The 19,646-nt window shown below is 37.2% G+C and overlaps 1 protein-coding gene across 2 annotated transcripts in view; it reads right to left on the bottom strand.

Moving 5' to 3' along the window:
• Window positions 1-19,646, bottom strand: part of RNGTT (RNA guanylyltransferase and 5'-phosphatase) — a 258,807-nt gene that overhangs the window by 36,390 nt on the left and 202,771 nt on the right. The window contains exons 14-15 of one of the 2 annotated variants that reach the window (XM_075554782.1): window positions 19,472-19,538; window positions 1,877-1,903 (exon numbers count right to left, since the gene is read on the bottom strand). In XM_075554782.1, the coding sequence (XP_075410897.1) occupies window positions 1,877-1,903; window positions 19,472-19,538 (94 nt within the window). The remainder of the gene's footprint in view (window positions 1-1,876; window positions 1,904-19,471; window positions 19,539-19,646) is intronic. The other variant, XM_075554783.1, reaches the window with a different exon arrangement.

Below are 19,646 nucleotides of genomic sequence, written 5' to 3'. Positions count from 1 at the left end.
AACTGCAAGGGGCACAGCCTCCTTTCCAACATATATAAGCTATTCAGACAAGTATGTCTTTAGCTCCCAACTACCGTGTAGCTGTATTCTAATGGACCCCAATACTACTACTCTCTACCTGGGGTGAGGTATGCGAAAATACTTTTATATGAGGAGGCTTAAACATTTTGTAGAAAAATGGAATTGAAAGACGAAACATTTCCATGAACTTGGGAAGCCCCTTCCTACATTCTGAGCATCATGGAGCTAATCCAGTTCTTAAAAGAAATCAGTTATTTTGTTTTGTCTTTTTTTTTTTTTGAAGTCTCCTTCAGATCAAGTTTATTCTGGATTTGGCATTAAGGAATGCTATCTTAGAGCAATACCATATTAGTTAGCAATAATAAATTGGAATTAGTAAAGAATCCTGAAAGTACCATGGACTGTCAAGAGAACAAATCTTTCGTGGAAATACAGCTAGAATGCACCTTAGAAACAAGGATGGCAAGATTTTGTCTTACATACTTGGGACATATTATCAATAGAAACAGGTCCCTGGAAAAGGACATCAGGCTTGGTAAAGGAGAAACTCCGTGAAGAAACGGAGTATCTCGAGGAGATGGTCTGAGCCACAGCTGCCACAATGGGCTCAAAGAGGCCGACTGTGGGATGGCACCAGACGGGCAGTGTGCTCGGAGGGCCACTGAGAGTGGAAGAGACTCAACGGCACCTCACAGGCAGTGTTGGCATAATTCAGACAGCTGTCAATAAAGGTTGCAGACTTTGCTCCTTCTGACTTCAAAGCTCTTAAACATATAATAGCAGTAGAATTCACAAAAGATTTGATTTATTTGGTTCAACAGTTTCACTTTGCTCTTACAAAGTTTTGAAGTCAAATAATTAAAAAATTGACGGTTTAAGTATAGCACAAAACAAAAACACTTAGGAAGGATCTTGGAGACAATCTAATTAAAAGACAAAAACCACATTAAAAACAAAACAACAAAAACCTGTTTTAACACCAAGACACAGCTCCAACTCTGCCACCTAGTTCAGAGCTGCTCACACCTCCAGCTGCTTCTCTCCGTGCCCCTTCCTAAATAACTGCACAGAACCTATTTGCAGGATGCATCTGTCTGACTTCCTTCACCTTGATTAATGAGACCAGTTAGAAAAGGACTATTACAATATAATACCAAGAGCAGACTCACATCCTTACACTGATGTTTCTGGTGGGTCCTGTGCTCTGTGCTACCGCCTTCTTGGGCACTACTACGCTACTAGCTTTTTAAGCGGTGCGATACGGAGCTCCCTGGGAAAACTGGCCAGATGGTTGTTGCTGGGCCTCAATGAGTTAACCTGTATGAACTACTTGGCAGACACCAGGCAACTCAAACTCTTGTTGGCTTTCCTGTTATTTCCTAGAGATAGTCTGCATTCAATTTCTGTAAAAAACTCTAATGTATTACAGAAACAGAAGAAATGCTTTCCTCCACTTCACTTACTCAGCTTCCATTTTATTCAAGAGAATTAACCTAAAGACAACAAGAAAATAAATCTTCGTGTAGTTCACTTTTATTTAACATACACATTAACAACTATTAAGGTTAGTGTGTGAGGGCAAGTAAAAAGACAATGTAGTGTCTTTTCATGATGTTTTTGTGAACCTCAGTTGGAAGAGGTTCACTGTTCCATGAAGTTATTTATGACTTAAAGCTAAATCAAGCCTGGCTCTGAAAGGGCATGCCTGGAGTTCCAAAGCCTCGCCGTGAGCCGGAACTCTGTATCACAGAAGTCAACTCTTGAGTACAGCACCCCACATGCCTTCCATAGGGATCCAGAGTCTCCTAAACCAAATGTTCCAAAGCATGTCCACTGGTTTTAATTACATACTTACTCGGTTTCCTGGGTCATGATTTCTCATCTGAAAAAAAAAAATGTAAATATAGAAAAAGAAGAAATACATCTGAGATTCCCAATGTTTTGAATCCTCAAATAATAAAAGAACAAGGCCCCCAAACTATCTTTATCAATATCTTGAAGGATGGGTGGGAGAGAACATCATGTTTAAAATTACCTTCCGAGCCTTGGTATCGTGCTAAGTGCTTTATTCACATTGTTTCATAATACTATTACAATAACGTTAACAAGTAGATTTCATTCCATTTTATAGACAAAACCCCAGAACATATCCACTACTAACCCGGGTGAGAACTCTCCAAGCTTCTTTAGTTCTAAAGTCTGTCCTAAAGCTCAGGGGTCATTTGCTTTTCAATAGGATGGCAAATCATTCTCATGCATTTTAATAGATTCATGAAAAAATTTCCATAAAAATTGTAAAAACTAAAAACTAATTATGAAAGTTAATCCAACGCCCCCCCCCTAAAAGGGCAGAAAGATGTTTCACACACCATGCTGCTGCCTTTCTTGCAATTGAATCCAAGCAAAAGAGCCAAGAGTCAAAACACATTTAAAAAGTGAAGGGCTCTATTCTTCTGGATAACATGTATTTTTTTCTCTAATCTGCCAATTTTTTCTTTGGGTTACACAACATGAGTGATTTTTCCACAGGAAATAGCTTGTATTTCTAGCAAGCTAATTGCTTTTCAGAGGTGATTGTCATATGTATGTGGATGGTTTTAGGATTCAATTTTGTCAAAAGCTGGAAGAGGAATTGATGCCTCATCACATGCAAGCCCATGTTTAAAGAGATTAACAACCACTGCAAAGACCAATAACCATGAAATTTCTCAAGTCGCTCCTATTAGTCTACTCTTTACTAAGAGATCCACTACTAAGCTACTTTGTAAATATCATCTACAATACAAAGGGTTTATTTGTGGCAAAAAATGGATGTTCCACCTAATAGTGACAGAAATATTTGCTTTTTTAGAAAGAATAGTTTTATATTATAAAATTTCCCCCCCACACCAAATGCCTGCATTTTAATGATTATGTATTGACATAAAAACAAAAGATTCTAGCAAATAAAATACTAATTTGTATTTTAGTAAATCAAATACATAAATATTGGTTACCAAGGGTTAGATGTCCACAGTGGGTTTCTTACCAGTTAAACAGAAGCATTTTCACATCTTTACAGGTATTTCTGAAACACATTTTCCTCAAAAGCTACAGTATGATATCTGCTATATAATAACTGTTTTCTCTTTTAAAGTGTCTATGTCTTCTGAAACCTTAGATCAGCAAAAGTGGATTGTGCCATGTTTTCTACTGCCAAAGATCACTGAAAGTTATTTCACTCTAATTTTTTCAGTTGAATATGATAATAAACTTCCAAAATAATATCAAAGACGATGCTTCACTCAAGCAAAATATTGAAATAGATGTTTCATGGGATCAGAATATGGTGCTTCCATGAGGAACATGAGGAAGTTTTTGTTTTGTTTTTTAAACCTATTTCTTAGCCTCTTGTGAGTCCCTGTAAGCATACAGGGAATACAAAAATAGAGATTTTTTTTTACTACATTAATATAAATCTCCAGCAGTTACAAGGCTTTTTGTTTTCTTTTTAAATCAGTATTTCCAGGCTCTCAAAACAACACATCACTCTTGACAGCTCCTATGACTACTGGACATCATTTGGAGAAACATACACCCTCGTTTTATGGAAACTCTCAGTGGTACGTAAAGGTCTGTGCTGTCAGATGCCACCCAGTTGGCTCTGATCCCCAGGGATGTGTGTACAGAGAACCCAGTGCAGGGCTACCCTCACACTGTTATGCTCGAGGCCAATCATGCAGAAGGTGTTCTTTTTCACTGACTTTTGGAAAGTTGACCATTCACTGAGCATGATGTCCTTCTCCAGAGATTGGTTCTTCCTGATAACATGTCCAAAATATGTGAGATAAAGTTCCATCATCCTGATTTCTGAGGAGCATTCTGGCTGTACTCTTCCACAACAGACTGATTCGTTCTGGCAGCCCAAGATAGTCCTTTGCATATTCAAGTTTCTTTGCCAACCCCATAATCAAAAAGCACCATCAATCTTCTTCAGTCTTTCTTACTTGCTGCCAGCTTTCATACGCATGTGAGGCAGCTGAAAATGTCATGGCTTCCGTCAGGTGTGCCTTCATCCTCAAAGTTACATTTTGTTTGTCTGAACATGTCAAAAAAAGGTCTTGTGTGGCATATCTGCTCAGTGCATCATTTGATTGTGGATCCAAGTAATACCAAATCCTAGACAACTGAAAACCTTAAAAGGTAACTAAGAATATAGAAACATATAATATTGTACCAGCAGATGTGATTATTTGCCAAACAAGTGGCACAAATCACACACAACTCCCAGAGAGAAGGAACCGCTCATACCTAGAAATGCCTTGTAACTCTCTTATGGTCCTTAATCATTCTTCACCTTTTCTCCTTTAAGCTACTTGTACATACACCTTAAGTTCCTTGAGAGGACAGATGTTATCCTTTCAATTTCTGAACCTCACCAAAATACCTAGTAGTTAGAAAATGCTCAGTATGCCCTTGAATGACTGAAAAAATGAGTGACTGGTGATGAGGAACAAAGCAGCAGCCCATACCAGTGACAGACACTGTTCTAAGGGTTTCCCGTGCTTCAATGAATTCCTGGTTTGTTTTCATTTGATATTGACATTTTCCATGAGGTACACTCATCTGCGCACTCTTCCAATGCTTAGCTTGATTGGATCAGAGAGCCCTGACAGCACCTTGACGTCTATCCTTGAACCAAGGTGCCATTAAACTCAGGGCAACGCTCATGGGTAACCGTAAAACTAGGTTCACGACTTGTGTTCTCCGTGACTATTTTTCCCCCCACAAAGAGATCACCAGGCCTTTTTCCTGAGGCACCTCTAGGTGGACTGAACCTCCAACTTCTCATTTAGCATTGACTGTGTCCAAGGTTTGCACCAATCAGGGACGCCGATGCATACTTATTTGCCTTTTTGTTTTCTCTAAAATTAAATTCATTGCTCTAAGGGCAAGTTCAATGAACAGTCCTCTCCCATACAGAATAAGTTTCATGAAGGTGGGAATCATCTGTCTTGTTTAGTACTCTAACCTAACAAAAAAATACAACAGAAAAAAAAGGAACAAGTTGATTCCAACTCATGAAGACCCGTGTGTGTCAGAGTAGAGCTGTGCTCCACTGGGTTTTCAATGGCCAATTTCCAGAAGTAGATCACAGGTCTTCTTTCCCCACTTGGTATAGAATGAATATTAGTTAGAAGAATAAAACTCAAAGCCAAACTCACTGCCACCAAGTCGATGCCAACTTGTGGTGACCCTCTAGGACAGGGCAGAACTGCCCGACAGTTTCCGAGACTGTACCTGTTGATGGGAGTAGAAAGCCCCTTCTGTCCCCACAGAGCAGCTGTTGGTTTTAAACTGCTGATCTAGCAGTTAGCAGCCCAATCCATACGTTACTGGGGCTCCTTAAACCAAACTCATTGCCATCAAGTAGATTCTAACCCTACAGGGCAGAGCAGAACTGCTTCTGGGGATTCCCAAGACCCCAGCTCTGTAAGGGAGTAGAAAGCCTCATCTTTCTGCTATGGAGCAGCTGGTAGTTTCAAACTGCTACCTTTGCAATTAGTAGCCTAATAGTTAACCCACTATGATGTTTAAAATATGCCAAAAACAGATCAAATGTTCCTTTAAAAAAAATCATGAATCTGAGGTAATGTAAAAACATTCAATGTAATAGTTCAGCAGGCTGTTGAAGTTTCAAAATTGAGGGTTCAGAGGACAGTGCGGATTAGAGGTAAAGGTGTGATGGGCATCTGTAAGCAATTATTTCATAGCAGAAAGTGACTATGATAAAGGCATTATGGTACACACACTTCTGAATACAAATTACTTGTCTATTCAGGAAAACTCAACATCAGACACCAAGTCGTAAGCTTTTGGAGAGGATTCTTATTAATTTTTTAATAGATAGGACCTATCTATTTTAAATAGATAGGCTCCTCTGTGTAGGATGGGTCGTGTTTACACCTAGTAACATACTGCTTGTCTGAGAGTGCCTGGCACCTGTCCTGAGCCCATTTTCATTGTGTGGGAAATCTACCAGCTGTGTCAGAGCTGCTGCTGTGTTCTCTTTAAGGTGGGCCCAGTGAAGCGGAAATGTTGCTGCCATCATGACATATTATCGGCACTCAAGACAGTAAAGATGAATTCTGTGTTGCAAAGAAAAGCAAAGTGTCTAACTATGCATACGGACTTCAAAGAACTACACACAAAGTCGCTACATTGCTCCCAATAAGGCACTAATAGAGAATACAAAGCAAAAGTGATCCAGTCATTTTGTTCCTCGAGGAAATCCTTCAGGTTTCTACTCTGCTTTACAACACATGGAGTGGTTGTGAGGAGCAATGACAAAGAGAGGCATCTGATGCTGCCACCGTGATGAGAAGGGACAGAGTAAAGGCAGCAGGTTTATAGAACATGCAAGTACTAATTGTTTTCTGTTCTTGGCTGTAATTTTACACACACACACACACACACACTCACAGAGTAAATAGCATCATTACCTTCAAACATATGAGTATAAGGTCACAAAAGTAGTATACACTTTTTTTTAAAGCAAGTTCCTTTAAATACACAAAGCATTGCCAGCAGTGTTAATATATTGACATGAATTTTTTAAATGTCAGTTCTTTAAGCTGAAAGTTGGGTAAATCCATTGCCACTGCGTCGACATAGGGTTTCTGAGACTATAAATCTTCCAGGGAACACACAGCTTAATTTTCTCCCACAGAGCAGCTGGTGGGTTTGAACTGCTGACCTACGGTTAGCAGTGCAATGTGTATCACCCCCATTCAGTTCCAACTTAAGACATCCTTCCCGTGGGGGGAGAGAACATCTGTAGATTTCTAACAAGCATATATTCAGTGCAACTGAAGTCTTCTTCTAACATCAGGTCCCTCCTCTAGCTCCTTCCCTCCTATTCTCCCACAGTGTTGATCTTCCAAGGTCTACTCTCTCCTCATCACTCCTTTGTGCAGGAGTCCTCCCTGCCTCACCCTGCCCAATGAATAAAGTTCGAGTCTTCCAGTAACTGCCCCAACTAACCTTTTAGCATTACCTTCCTCTAAGCCTCACTCTGTGCCTGCTTTTGCCAACAGTACTATTAATAACCAATATTTTACAGATAGAAATGAGGCTTACCTTAGCCAAAGTGATAAACTGGTAAGTGGAGGACCAGGATTTAGTCCAGGTCTGTGACTGTAGATCCGTGCTGTTAACCACTAACTATGCACTTTAATTTGGACTTAATCTCTCCACTTAGAGGTTAAGGTGCTTAAAAATAAGAGCCTCATCTTATTATACATGTTCATAGAGCCTATCAACCCAACCATCTTCTCCACACCCAATTATGGCAGGGGGGCGGGAACTTATTTATCCAGGTACAACATCTCCTCATTCCTATGTTCTCGAGATCAAGTTAGTTCCATTACATCTCATACGTTAGTAGACTTTATGATGTTCACATTACTCAGTGGTGGTTTGGTACTTACATCTGCAACTGGGCAGACTTAGTAGTGACGCTGTGAGGGAGGATCAATGCATGTAAAGTGCTGGACCCAACACAGTAGATAATGAAATGCCTACTGACTAAATCCATTTTCAACTGGAGAAACTATTATGCATTTGCATAACTAAAGCTTTTCTCCTGCTTTTCAAATTGCATTTTTGTGTTTTTCTCAATAGCAAGAATAATATTTAACTCTGTCTGTGATACTGTTATTGCTGTCACCTTTATTAATGCCACTGGTGAGTGGCAGACACATTCTTTTCATTACAACTAAAATAGCCTGCCAGCTGCCAATTTCCAGCTTTATCGCCCACAGCCGAACTTGTTAATGGGTACAGAAACAAAATTTTTAAAGTACACAGTTTCTCAAGGACTCTACATGGGTTACAATGTTTGGGAAGCATTGGATTGTTAATGGAATGGTCTGTGGTTCAAACCTACTCTGAGGGAAATAGAAGGGCCTCATCCTCCAGTAAAGATTCATAAAGCCTCAGAAACTCGAATTATATAGCCTCACTATCAGTCAGAATCAACTAAATAGCAATGGAGTTTGAATTTTTAATAGTAGGCCAAAGGAAATTACTTGCTAGTATAAATTTTTATATAAAAATTTTAGCTGGCTAAACTTTAAAAGATTCTGAAAACTCTAAGTAGGAGACTAGATAGTGTCAGGAATCCTACAATAGACAAGAAGGAAGAATGAGGACGAAAGTAATATGGTGCCACCCTAGGCGTTCACAACAGGTAAGTATCCTGGCTGATAGAGGTGCCTGAAGGAGAGACTTGGCCACAAGGAAGGTTGATTTATTAAAAGCATTTGAGACCCACCAGGAAGAAGTGGTCTTCAAAGGAATAAAACAACCTTTGCTTGCTTCTGCCCAAGGGCCTGCATGTATCTTTTAATAGAAAACAAAAGTATGAAATAGTTCATCACTAATCCTAACATCTCCCACCCCGCCCTGGTACATACGTACACACGCACACACACACACGCCGGTTCTATCTTTTCCATGTGTGGCTCCATTCTATTCTAGAAATGTCTAGCTCATGACATCTAGTACCCTATATTCATTCTTTTGGTAAACCATAACCTCCCTGGGCATATTTCCTGGCTTATTCTCAGTCACTGCCTTTTACATCATCCAATTACCCTTGTGCTATGCAACCAGCCTACTCATCCTTAAACTTCAAAAACCAAACATCTGTTCCTTCCCTGAAATTCTGCTATAATTCTTTTTGCAACTAAAACCAGCCCTGAGTCATCAAAATGCCTCCAAGATACACTGATCTTGAAAAACATTAATATGCTTTAATTCCAGCCATACTCACAATACATACTCTACTTTGAGCTGGAAAAAGAGAAACCATGTTTCACTGTATCTATCACACATGCTTGGGTAAAATTTTTTCAAAATAGGATGCCTTGAGAATAGATATGAAAATGCTTAATAACAACCTCAGAAGATATTGTGATGAAGACCTTTTCACAAGTGATTCCATACAAGAACTCTCAGTTCTCACTATTAAAAAGTAACAAACTTTCAACAATGGTGGCGAAATGGGCTAAGCATTGAGCTGCTGCTACTCACAGTATCAGTGGTTCAAACCCACCAGCTGCCTGGTGGGAGAAAGATACTGCTGTCTGCTCCTATAAAGACTTACAGTCTTCAGAGACCCAAAGGGTCCTTTCCTTTGTGCTCCTCTCACTCGATGGCAATGAGTTTGGGTTTTTTTGATTTTACAGCTAAGATGACAATGTTGGCTTTTTACATAAACAAACTACAATAATTCTCTAGTTTGATCCTTGTTGTAGTGCCACATTATTTTTGTTAAGTCGCTTACTCTAGCCGGTGAATTAACTAACATCATCTAGAGCAGAACTATAATTCTGCCCGACAGAAGCAAACTCTGAAGGTCTTCAAGGACTATACTATATATGACAACAATGTGACACAAAGGACCAATTACTTCAAGATGGCATACACTGAACTGTTACAATGCATTTCAGGACTGATTACAATTCTTAGCAACATAACCTTCAGTAAGTTACATCACCTTCTATGTCTTTCTAATCTGTAAAACTGGAAAGCTCAAAGTATCTACACGTCATATGTTTTGAGCATTAGAAAAATACCTGGCATATGGAAATCGCTCAAAGTGTTGATAATATTTTTTTGACTGTGCTTTTAATCTTAAATTATTCCCCTTTTCTTTTTAATGTTAGTGTTTTGAAATATTAAGAAAAACTTGGAAGTTTCCAAAGAGATCAATATGGACGCAATAGTTCATGATAACATGGGGAAAAGTATTTCATACATTAGGGATACATTAAATTTAAATATTATTTTACAGTATTTGTTACTTAAAGCTTCAGCTTCCTTCAACGCCTCAATATTTTATATTAAACAAACTTTCCAGTAGATAATTGCTTTCACTGGCTAAGACTTAAAACATCAAATCATAACAAAATATTATCATCTATTATTCTTCAAAACTGTTTGTGCCTATCTACATGGATGTAAAGAGAAATTATTTTTGTAAAGAATATACAGACACCTATGTAATGTTTGTGTGTTCATGGTGAATACAGCTATCAGACTTACTCTTGGCACACAGCTGTAATGAATAGGCAAAGAATTGCACTGTATCATTTATTTTCTTGAGAACTTTTTAAACTTACAAAAAGGAGTTGCTTATTTTGTTTGACCACAAACCATATTTAATTAAGAACTCATCTTTCTATGCTAGTCTAGTATTAAAGAAAATGCTAGATTAGTTCAATATTTTTCTATACAGTGTCTACTTTAGGAGTAATTGAAAGTCACTACAATTTCCAGCTAGAAAAAAATGCCTTAATGAAAAAAAATTGAGGAATGTATTTAAAATGCTCTCAAAATAATGTAAACACAATTATATTTCAAATAAATCTAGATGATAACACTGACATAGCAATAATTTACAACAATTTAAAAATTAATTTAGCTTCCCACAAAGATGGAATGTAATATGGACTACAAAATGCTTATCGGGTGAAAGCAAGCAAACAACCAACTAACCAACACAACTTGGTTGTTTCAATAATGGTTTTTTTTAATACTTTTATTGGGGGCTCTTACATCTCTTATCACAATCCATACATTCATCCAGTGTGTCAAGCACATTTGCACATATGCCGCCATCTCATTTTCAAAGTATTCTCTTCCAACTTGAGCCCCTGCTATCAGCTCCCCATTTCTTCCCCCTTCCTCTCCTGCCCCCCTCCCTCATGAACCCTTAATAAGTAATAGATTATTATTTTCATATTGTACATCATCCTCCATTACCCCTCACCCACTTTTCTGTTATTCGTCCCCCTGGGAGGGAGTTATATATTGATCCTTGTGATCGATTTCCCCCTTTCTCCCTCCACCCATTTTGTTGATTTATTTTTAATGGGCCAAGCATTGGGTTGATGTTGAGTGCTGGTACATTACACTACATTGTCCTACTTTGTTGTTATTGTTCTTAGGTGCCATTGAATTGGTTCCAATCCATAGCAACCCCACTTATAACAGAGGGGGAAGCTGCATGGTCCTATACCACCCCCACAATGGCTGTTTCACTTGAGCTCACTGTTGCAGCCACTGTATCGACCCATCTTCTTAAAAGTCTTTCTTTGCTGACCTTCCAACACTTCACAAAGTGTGAAAAGTGTGATGCACTTTTCCAGGGCCTGGTCTGCTCTGTGAACATGGCCAAAGCAGGAGATAAATTTCGCCACCCTTGCTTCCAAGGAGCATTCCAGCTCTACTTGCCTCGGGAGGGATTTGTTTTTCTGGCAGTCCACTGTGCTTCCAATATTCTTCACCAGCATCGTAATTTAAATGCATTGGTTCTTCTTTGATTTTTCTTATTTCATGTCTAACTTTCACTTGCATATGAAATAACTGAAAATATCCTGGCCTGGGTCAGACACACCTTAGTCTTCAAAGTAACATCCTTGCTCTCCAACACTCTAAAGAACTCTTGTGCTACAGATTTACTTAATGCCAACACATCTTTTGATGTCTCGACTACTACTTCCACGGGCATTGATTGTAGATTCAAGCAAGACAAAATCCCTGCCAACTTCAACCTTTTCTTATTTATCATGATGATGCCTATTGGTTCAGTTATAAGAACTTTCGTCTCAGGTTGGCAATTTTAACCCACCCACCAGTTCCATGGAACAAAAAGCTGAAAGATGAATATGCCAATAAAAAATGTGGACAGAACATGAACAGACAGTTCACTAATGGTCTTAAAGACATTCAGGTAGTCAACAAACACTCATGATCACTAGCCATCTGAAAGATATAAATTAAAACAATAATTAACCCTAGCAGTGATAGCAAAGCTCAGGGAAGGAGAAGCAACAGGCTAGAGGACATAGAGGTGTAACTTTGGGTGACACAACAAGAAAAAAAAAAAGACATTGGAAGATGTGGTAAATTGTTGAATTCCTTCACCTAAATCACAAAAAAGTATTAAAAACAATGATAATAGTTATAGTCCTTATTTTTCATATAAGTTGCAGCACAGAGCTCATAGTTAAAACACGACAAGCATATTAAAATCTTTCTGGAGTGTCAAGGTGAGAACATGTGGACACAGCCTCACAGTCTGGCATGTATCTTGGGTTGTCAGAACTGGAAAATGCAAACATATGAAGTCCCGCAGGGAGAGATGACCACGAAGCTACAACTCTGCCCATAACAACTTTTGGGTTCATTAAACAGTAATGCTGACAGGTTTCAATTCTTCTTGGTTTAATGGATTCTAGCTGCCAAGTGGAGGCACCAGGACTAGAAACCTGTGAGAACAGCACTAAGATCAGTAGCACTAAGAATAGCACTGAAATACTCTAGAAAATACAATATCAAAATAAGCAAAACATGTTCAATATTACTTAAAATTGAATATGCTTTTAAGACTTATATGACTTAATATGCACACGCACAATAAAAATAAAGATATTGGGCAAAGATATACAAAAATGTTTCCTCCTACTCTGCCCAAAGCAGAATGCTTCTCAAAAATGTTTAACAGCTGGACACCACACCCAACTCAGACTGTTGCCACCCCGTTGAGTTTAACTCTACAAGCAAAAACAAAGTAGAATTTTATTTTAATCAAACATTCCTTTTATGGCCAAGAGTGCATATAAAGGCATAGTGAAACAAACCTCTTAACAAATACCAAGTTTTGGACAGCCCAGTGCATTTATAAGCTTAACGCAGGAACTTATATTTCCTAACAGAAGCCATGCCGGCACAGCAGCACTCTGCCGCAGACTGACTCGTCAGTGATTTGAATCTACCCAGCAGCTGGCAATCTGATCCCACAAACGTTTCAGCCCAAGAAATGCTATAGGGCAGTTCTACTCTGCCACAGAGGGTCACCAGGGGACAGTTCACAATAACATATGTAACAATTTTTTCAAACTTGAGAAGAAATAGTCTTGATAAATTTAAGATTTGATTAATTTATGATTGTTCATAGTACAAAAGATAGTGTGGATATTACAAACTCACTATAAAATTATCTGTTTTATATAGCTTATGGTATTTTGTGAATTAAAACAAGAGAATAATCAACTAGGCTAAAATCAAGTTTTTCACCTCTTGAAAACTTAATTGGATATGTTTACATGTCTTTTGGTTGCTGGGAAAACTTAGTTTTATCTACGTTGTGGGTTCTTAATAAGGGCTACTTGAATGTATCAGTGCAGCCTATGAACTCTTCTAAAATTGTAAGCAGAATTTGTGTGTGTAAATGAGGTCCGTAGTTTTCTGAAGATTCTCAAAGAGGTCGTGATTTGTTAGAGGGGTGATCTGCCTTAGGTAGAAGGGTTGTGTTTATTTTTTTTAAAGAGCTTATTCCATGTCTTTTAGAAAATGTTATGTGATTAAATGTAAGTCGAAATTAACTTCTCCAAATACAGAAATAAGTATGAAGTTGTGCTGGTCTAAGATTGTGGTAAAACTCTCTGTTTGTCCTTAGTTATGTCTTTCTCTAGGGCACTGATATTCTGTTGCTAGGTATCATCAAGTCAGTTCCAACGAATAGTGAGCTGTGTGCACCAGAACGGAACACTGTCTGGTCCTGTGCCATTCTCACAAGGGTTCTGAGCCCACTGATGTAGCCACTGTATCGACCCACCCAGTCAAAGATCTTCCTCTTTTTCTGATGCCTCCCTATCTCGCCAAGCGTGACGACCTTTCTGCAGGGTTTGGTCTCTCCTGATATCATGTCTAAAGTATGGGAGACTAAGTCTCACCATCTTCTCCTCTAAGGAGCATTTTAGCTGTTATTTCTTCAAAGAAGATCTGTTTACTCTTTAACAGTGCATGGCACTCTCCATATCCTTGGCCAACACCATACTCCAAATGAGACTATTCTTCTTTGATCTTCCTTATTCAATGCCCCAGGTCCACATGCACAGGAAGCGAATGAAAGAACCATGGCTTGGATCATGCACACCTCAGCCTTCAAGTAACACTCTTGCATTTCAGCACTTTAAAGAGGACTTGTGCAGCAGATTTACCCAATGCAAGGCATCATTTTAGGTTTTGCCAGCTGCTTCCATGAGCATTAATTGTGGAGCCAAGCAAAATGAAATCCTTGACAATGTCAATCTTTTCTCCATTTATCATGATGTTACTCCCTATGGGTCCAGCTGTGAGGTTTTGAGTCTTCTTTACATTGACTTGTAATCCATACTGGAGGCTGCAATCCTTGATCTTCATTATCAAGTGTTTCAAGTCCTCCTGAATTTCAGCAAGCAAGATTATATCATCTGCATATCACAAGTTAATAAGCCTTTCTCCAAGCTTGATGGCACATTCTTCTTTATAAAATCCAGCTTCTCTGATTACTACTCAGCATAGAGAGTAAGTATGGTTAGAGAATGTAACTCTGATTTTGTAACCTTCCCTGATTTTAAACCATGCTGTATGCCCCTGGTTCTATCTAAACAATTGCCTCTTGCTCTATGTATAGGTTCCACATCAGGATAATACAGTGTTCTGGGGGTCCCACTCTGCTCAAGACTAGTTTGTTATGGTTTACACAGTCAAATGCCTACGGATAGTCAATAAAGCACAAGCAAAGACTTTTCTGATATTCTGTTTTCAGTCAAGATCTATGTGAGATCAAAACTGATAATCCTTGTTCCATATCCTCTGCTGAATCAGGCCTGAAAGCCCTGTTAATGTACTGCTGCAACTGTTATTGGATAATCTTCAGCAAAATTTTATATCTGATTATAAGAATACTGTATACACTCAAGTATAAGCCAACCTGAGTACCAGACAAGGCACCTAATTTTTACCACAACTGAATTAAAACTGTGCTGAAAAACATGGCTTATGCACAAGTATATATGATAGTTGGAATCACTCATGTTATATATTAACAGTATAGATATTATTGGTATGTTATACCAAATTTCTGAACTGGTTCAAAATTGGTTCGAATATCTATTATATTTTTTGTGTGTGTGTTTTCCTTTTCCTACTTCGAATCTCTATAAAATAGTCTTTTTTTAAAAATAAATGCATTTATAAATCATCTCTTTAATGTATAGAGGTTCTAACATCAAGTAGCTCACATTTAGGAAATATAATGTTCATGAAAGAATTATTTTATTGAATGATTTCAAGTAAGCAATTTCATATCCTGACCGATGTATTAAAAAACAATCAACTGTATGATTTTAAGGAAAGTAGTGTCCATCTTTTAAAGGCTAGATATAACACTTGTGCTTTAAAAAACATTATTATTACATTATACTATAAAGGAGGAAAAATAAACATAAATATTGGTATTTAATTAATTCATGCTATGTGTCAGTTGGGAAATAAATTTCTCTAATTTCTAACATAACCTTAAACATTTAAATGATTTTTTTCTTGTTATTTGTTATTCAATTAATCAGGTTGGACCCTAAAGGATTTTTATAAGAACCCTAATCTATAATTTTTAAATTTCAATGAATCATAGGGATATCATTTTGTAGTGCATGAGAGAAGTGGGGAGGAGGGAATGCTATAAAACAATAGACTCTTTTCTTTTGAGTTGGTTATCCAGTTCCAAAGGGCTAAGGAAGGATTGACTTCTGTCACTAAATGTATTGGGAAAGACAGTATACAGTTCAAATAGTGGAAATGTTATGGTGATGAATCAGATGAGTGATAGAGGAATTATATACATATATATATATCACGATACTTCTGAGTCACCATGAAATATGTACACACACACACACACACACACACACACTATCCTCCCCTAAATATCTCTCATATAAGCCTCTTACTTTTTAGTTATTTCAATTCTAATAGGGAGAAACAGGATTGTCCAAACCACTGAACAGAGAAAAAAAACACCCTGGGCTTTCAGAAATGTTCCTCCTTGGAATGTTTTAGGAGTCCTGGCTTAGCTGCTGGCTTCAGTGAAGGAGACGGTGAAGGTGGTGGATGAAGAGAATTTGTGTCAAATCCACTCATTGTGGTCCAGGGATATAAAAGATGAGGGGTGAGCACAAAACCAAAATCAACACAAATTCTTATTACTTAGAGAACCAGAGAATTCTGGTAAATTCAAGAAGGTCTACATAGCCTACGATCTTAATAATGGATGGGCTTTTGAAGATGTTTTCATTTTAGTTAAATTAATGGAGACATGTAAAAGAGAGTTGCTATGGCAATTGAGGAAACTTTCCATTTAAAATACAAACATTGTGACGAAATGTCATGATTTTTAAATATCTAGTGTGTTCTGTTGAGGCTCAGTTTACTTTTAAAAATAACTGTTTTCAAAGGATAAAAATATATGTCACATGTGCAGGAGACAAGGAGTTCAAATTCATTCTCTTCGAAATAATAGGAGAACAATAACTAAAAGAGGCAAAACATAATAATAAAATATGATGACAAATCAGGAAAACAAAAAGCACTCAAAAATAAGTTATACAGACCTGTCAGAAAACAATGGAAATGTACAGAAACTAAGAAGGGTGATCTTAAAACCATTTGTATTAACTTCCTTGACTGTTAATAATCTTCTTTCCTTTTTCAGAAGAAACCTATTGGGAACCAATCCAGTTATAAAACAAGTTTTTGAGGAGTAAGATTCAATGTTTTCCTCCTAAGATTAGGAAGAAGCTGAGGGTGTCTGTTTCTGTGAACTACAGGTTTTAATCAGTGCAAAGGAAGAAAAGAATCAATCAAAGAGATCCAGACCAGAAAAAGAGAAGAAACGCTGCCTTTATTAGCAGGCTACATGATCATTAGATGATGACAGCTCTGCAGAGAGGACCATCAGCATCAACAATATCCTGGTCCTCCTCCATCATTTAACACTAGCCACCTACTCCCCCGCCAAGCATCCCCCAGTTAGCTCTCATTTTCTTTTTTTTTTTTAAGAGGAAGGCTCTTAAAAACCTCCCAGGAAAGTCTTTTCTGGACTGGTCACCCCCCCGACCAGCCATACTAAATATTCCAAGGGCTAATTCCACAGAGCCAAGGCTAAAGGTCAATACTAGGGTATTTCTAGGTACTTTTGAACCACATAATTTATGGGGAAAATCCTATGACGTTCAAAAAATGTTACTAGAAATAATAATTGATTTCATAATACTGCAGGACTCAATCAACACATCAAAAGTAATTATTTTTAGTTTTATGTACTAGCAATGATCATAAGCTGAAAATTAAACACTGTAATACAACATAAAACTTTTTTAAAAAGATTCATATTTTAAAACTTTTTTATTCTCTTCAAACTGACCTACAGATTCTATGTAATCCTGATGAAAACCCCACTAGGCATTTTTAAAGACATTGATAAGCCAATTCTAAAATTCACATAGAAATGAAAAGAATACAGAGTAGCTAAAAGAAATGAAAGTTTTATACCATCTAATAGCTAGGCTTCTTCTACAGCTAGAATAATCAAGGACACACAGCTATTGGTCAACAAATAGAAACACGGTGCAACAGAACAGAGTAAGAAGTCCAGAAACAGACTCACATACCGGCATCAAAAAGTTAGTAGAAAAGTGAAATTAAAAGATAATATGTTTTCCACAAATTTTTAAGCCCCTTTGAAAATACATGGTCAACTGATTTTTAATAAAGATGTAGAGACATTTTCATTGGGGAAGAGAATAGTCTTTCAACAAATAGCTTTAAAATAAGTGGCTATTCATGTGCAATAGAAAAATAAATCCACACCCTGAGCCATATCAAAAATTAACTCAAAAGTATGATAAACCTAAATGTAAACCCTAAACCTATAAAAATTCTAGAAAAATATGTGATTTTGGATAATGGATACATTAATTCTTAAATATAAGAACAAAAGAAAAAAATGAATAAATTAAATTTCCTCAATATTAGAAACACTATTTAGCAAATGAGTAGACAAGTCATAGCTGGGAGAAAATATGGCAAAGCACATATCTAATAAGGGACTTATAGGTCCATAGATAGGGGGCCCTGGTGATTGGCTGTGATAGCACTGTCAGCAATTCAAAACCACCAACAGTTCCTTGGGAGAAACACTGGGCTTTCTATTCCTACAAACTGTACAGTCACAGAAACCCACAGGGAGTTACTATGGGCCAGCCATGACTCGATGGCAGTGAGTCTGGAGTTGTTGTTTTTTTTAATGTACCTACATAAAGTTAGTATTAGTTGGGAGTAAATTTGATAGCCAACTGACAACAAATAATACCAACAACAAAAAGATGATCATCATCACCAACCAGAATATATATAAAGAACTCTCTAAACTCAATAACAAGAACACAAAACAAATAATAAAGGGGGGGGCAGGTTGAGTTCACTTCATCAACCGATATATACAAATAGCAAAGAAATACATAGAGATGTTCAACGTCATTAATCACTAGTAAAATCCAAAATAAAACTACAAACCTCCTAGGATGGCTAACAATTAAGAGATTGGCCATGTAAATGTTTAAGAAGATGTATAAGAACTGGCACTCTCATACGGAACAAATACCTTTTAAAATATTTAAAATTTGGCAGTGTCTTATAGAGTTGAACATACAACTACCACATGAATCAACTGTTCCTTTTACAGAGAAATTAAAATATATATTCAAAGATTTGTACATAAATGTCCATAGAAGCTTTATTTGTAATGGGCAAAATTAAATACAACCAAAATATCTGTCAACAGATGAAAAATAAAATGGGTGAAACAATTGTAATATAGCCATTTAATGTAGTACTACTCAGCAATAAAAAAGAATAAATTACTCATACAGGCAACATCAGTGAATCTTAAAAGGAATCACGCTGAGGTACAGGCAGCAAAGGAGAAAAAGTATGCATTATATGAGTCCATTTACAAAAAATTGCATAAAATGCAAGTTAGCCTATAAAAATATGAAACAAAGATCAGTGGTTGCTTAGGAATTTGAAGGGGCAAGGAAGGACAGGAAGGAGGAATTTCAAAGAACAAGAAAACTTTTGTGGAAGGTGGACATGGTCACAATCTCGAGTATATTAAAGGTTTCCTGGTGTGTGTCAAAATTTATAAAATAATAGACTTCAAATGTACAGTTTATTTTTAATGTAGTTTATTATATGTCAATTACATCTCCATAAAGTAATTAAGCATTTTAATGGTGAAAGGGATATGAAAGTTTTTATGTGAAGCTCTCCACTGTACTCTTCTAATCACTGAATTGCTTCAATCAGAGTAAACTTAACTATATTCAGGAAAATGGAAATTTCTTTGAAAATTTGAATGGCATCATAAGGCAAAATGTAAAAAACAAATGAAATGAATGAGTCATAGTCACAATATCCCTATGTGTTTTGCTATGTTGATAGTATTTGCAAGTCTTTGGTGGGTTCTGAACAACTGAAGCATATATATGCAAAGCAAACTGGGAATGAATCATCTTACCTTGATTTGTGCAAAGGGCCTTTCATAACCTCCAACATAGAGAAGGCCAACATTCTGAGGAAGCAATCTGCAGAAAGAGAGAGAGAAATAGCACTTATAGTATTTTCTTTCTTTAAAGTAAATGGTATAAATGTGAAAATTTGCATAATGAAAAAAACCTAGATGCTCTGTAGTA

The sequence above is a fragment of the Tenrec ecaudatus genome, chromosome 7 (genome assembly GCF_050624435.1).
Source record: "Tenrec ecaudatus isolate mTenEca1 chromosome 7, mTenEca1.hap1, whole genome shotgun sequence".
NCBI classification, from domain to species: Eukaryota; Metazoa; Chordata; class Mammalia; order Afrosoricida; family Tenrecidae; genus Tenrec; species Tenrec ecaudatus.
The sequence above is the reverse complement of the archived record's forward strand: the minus strand, read 5'-3'. Positions and strand labels throughout refer to the sequence as shown.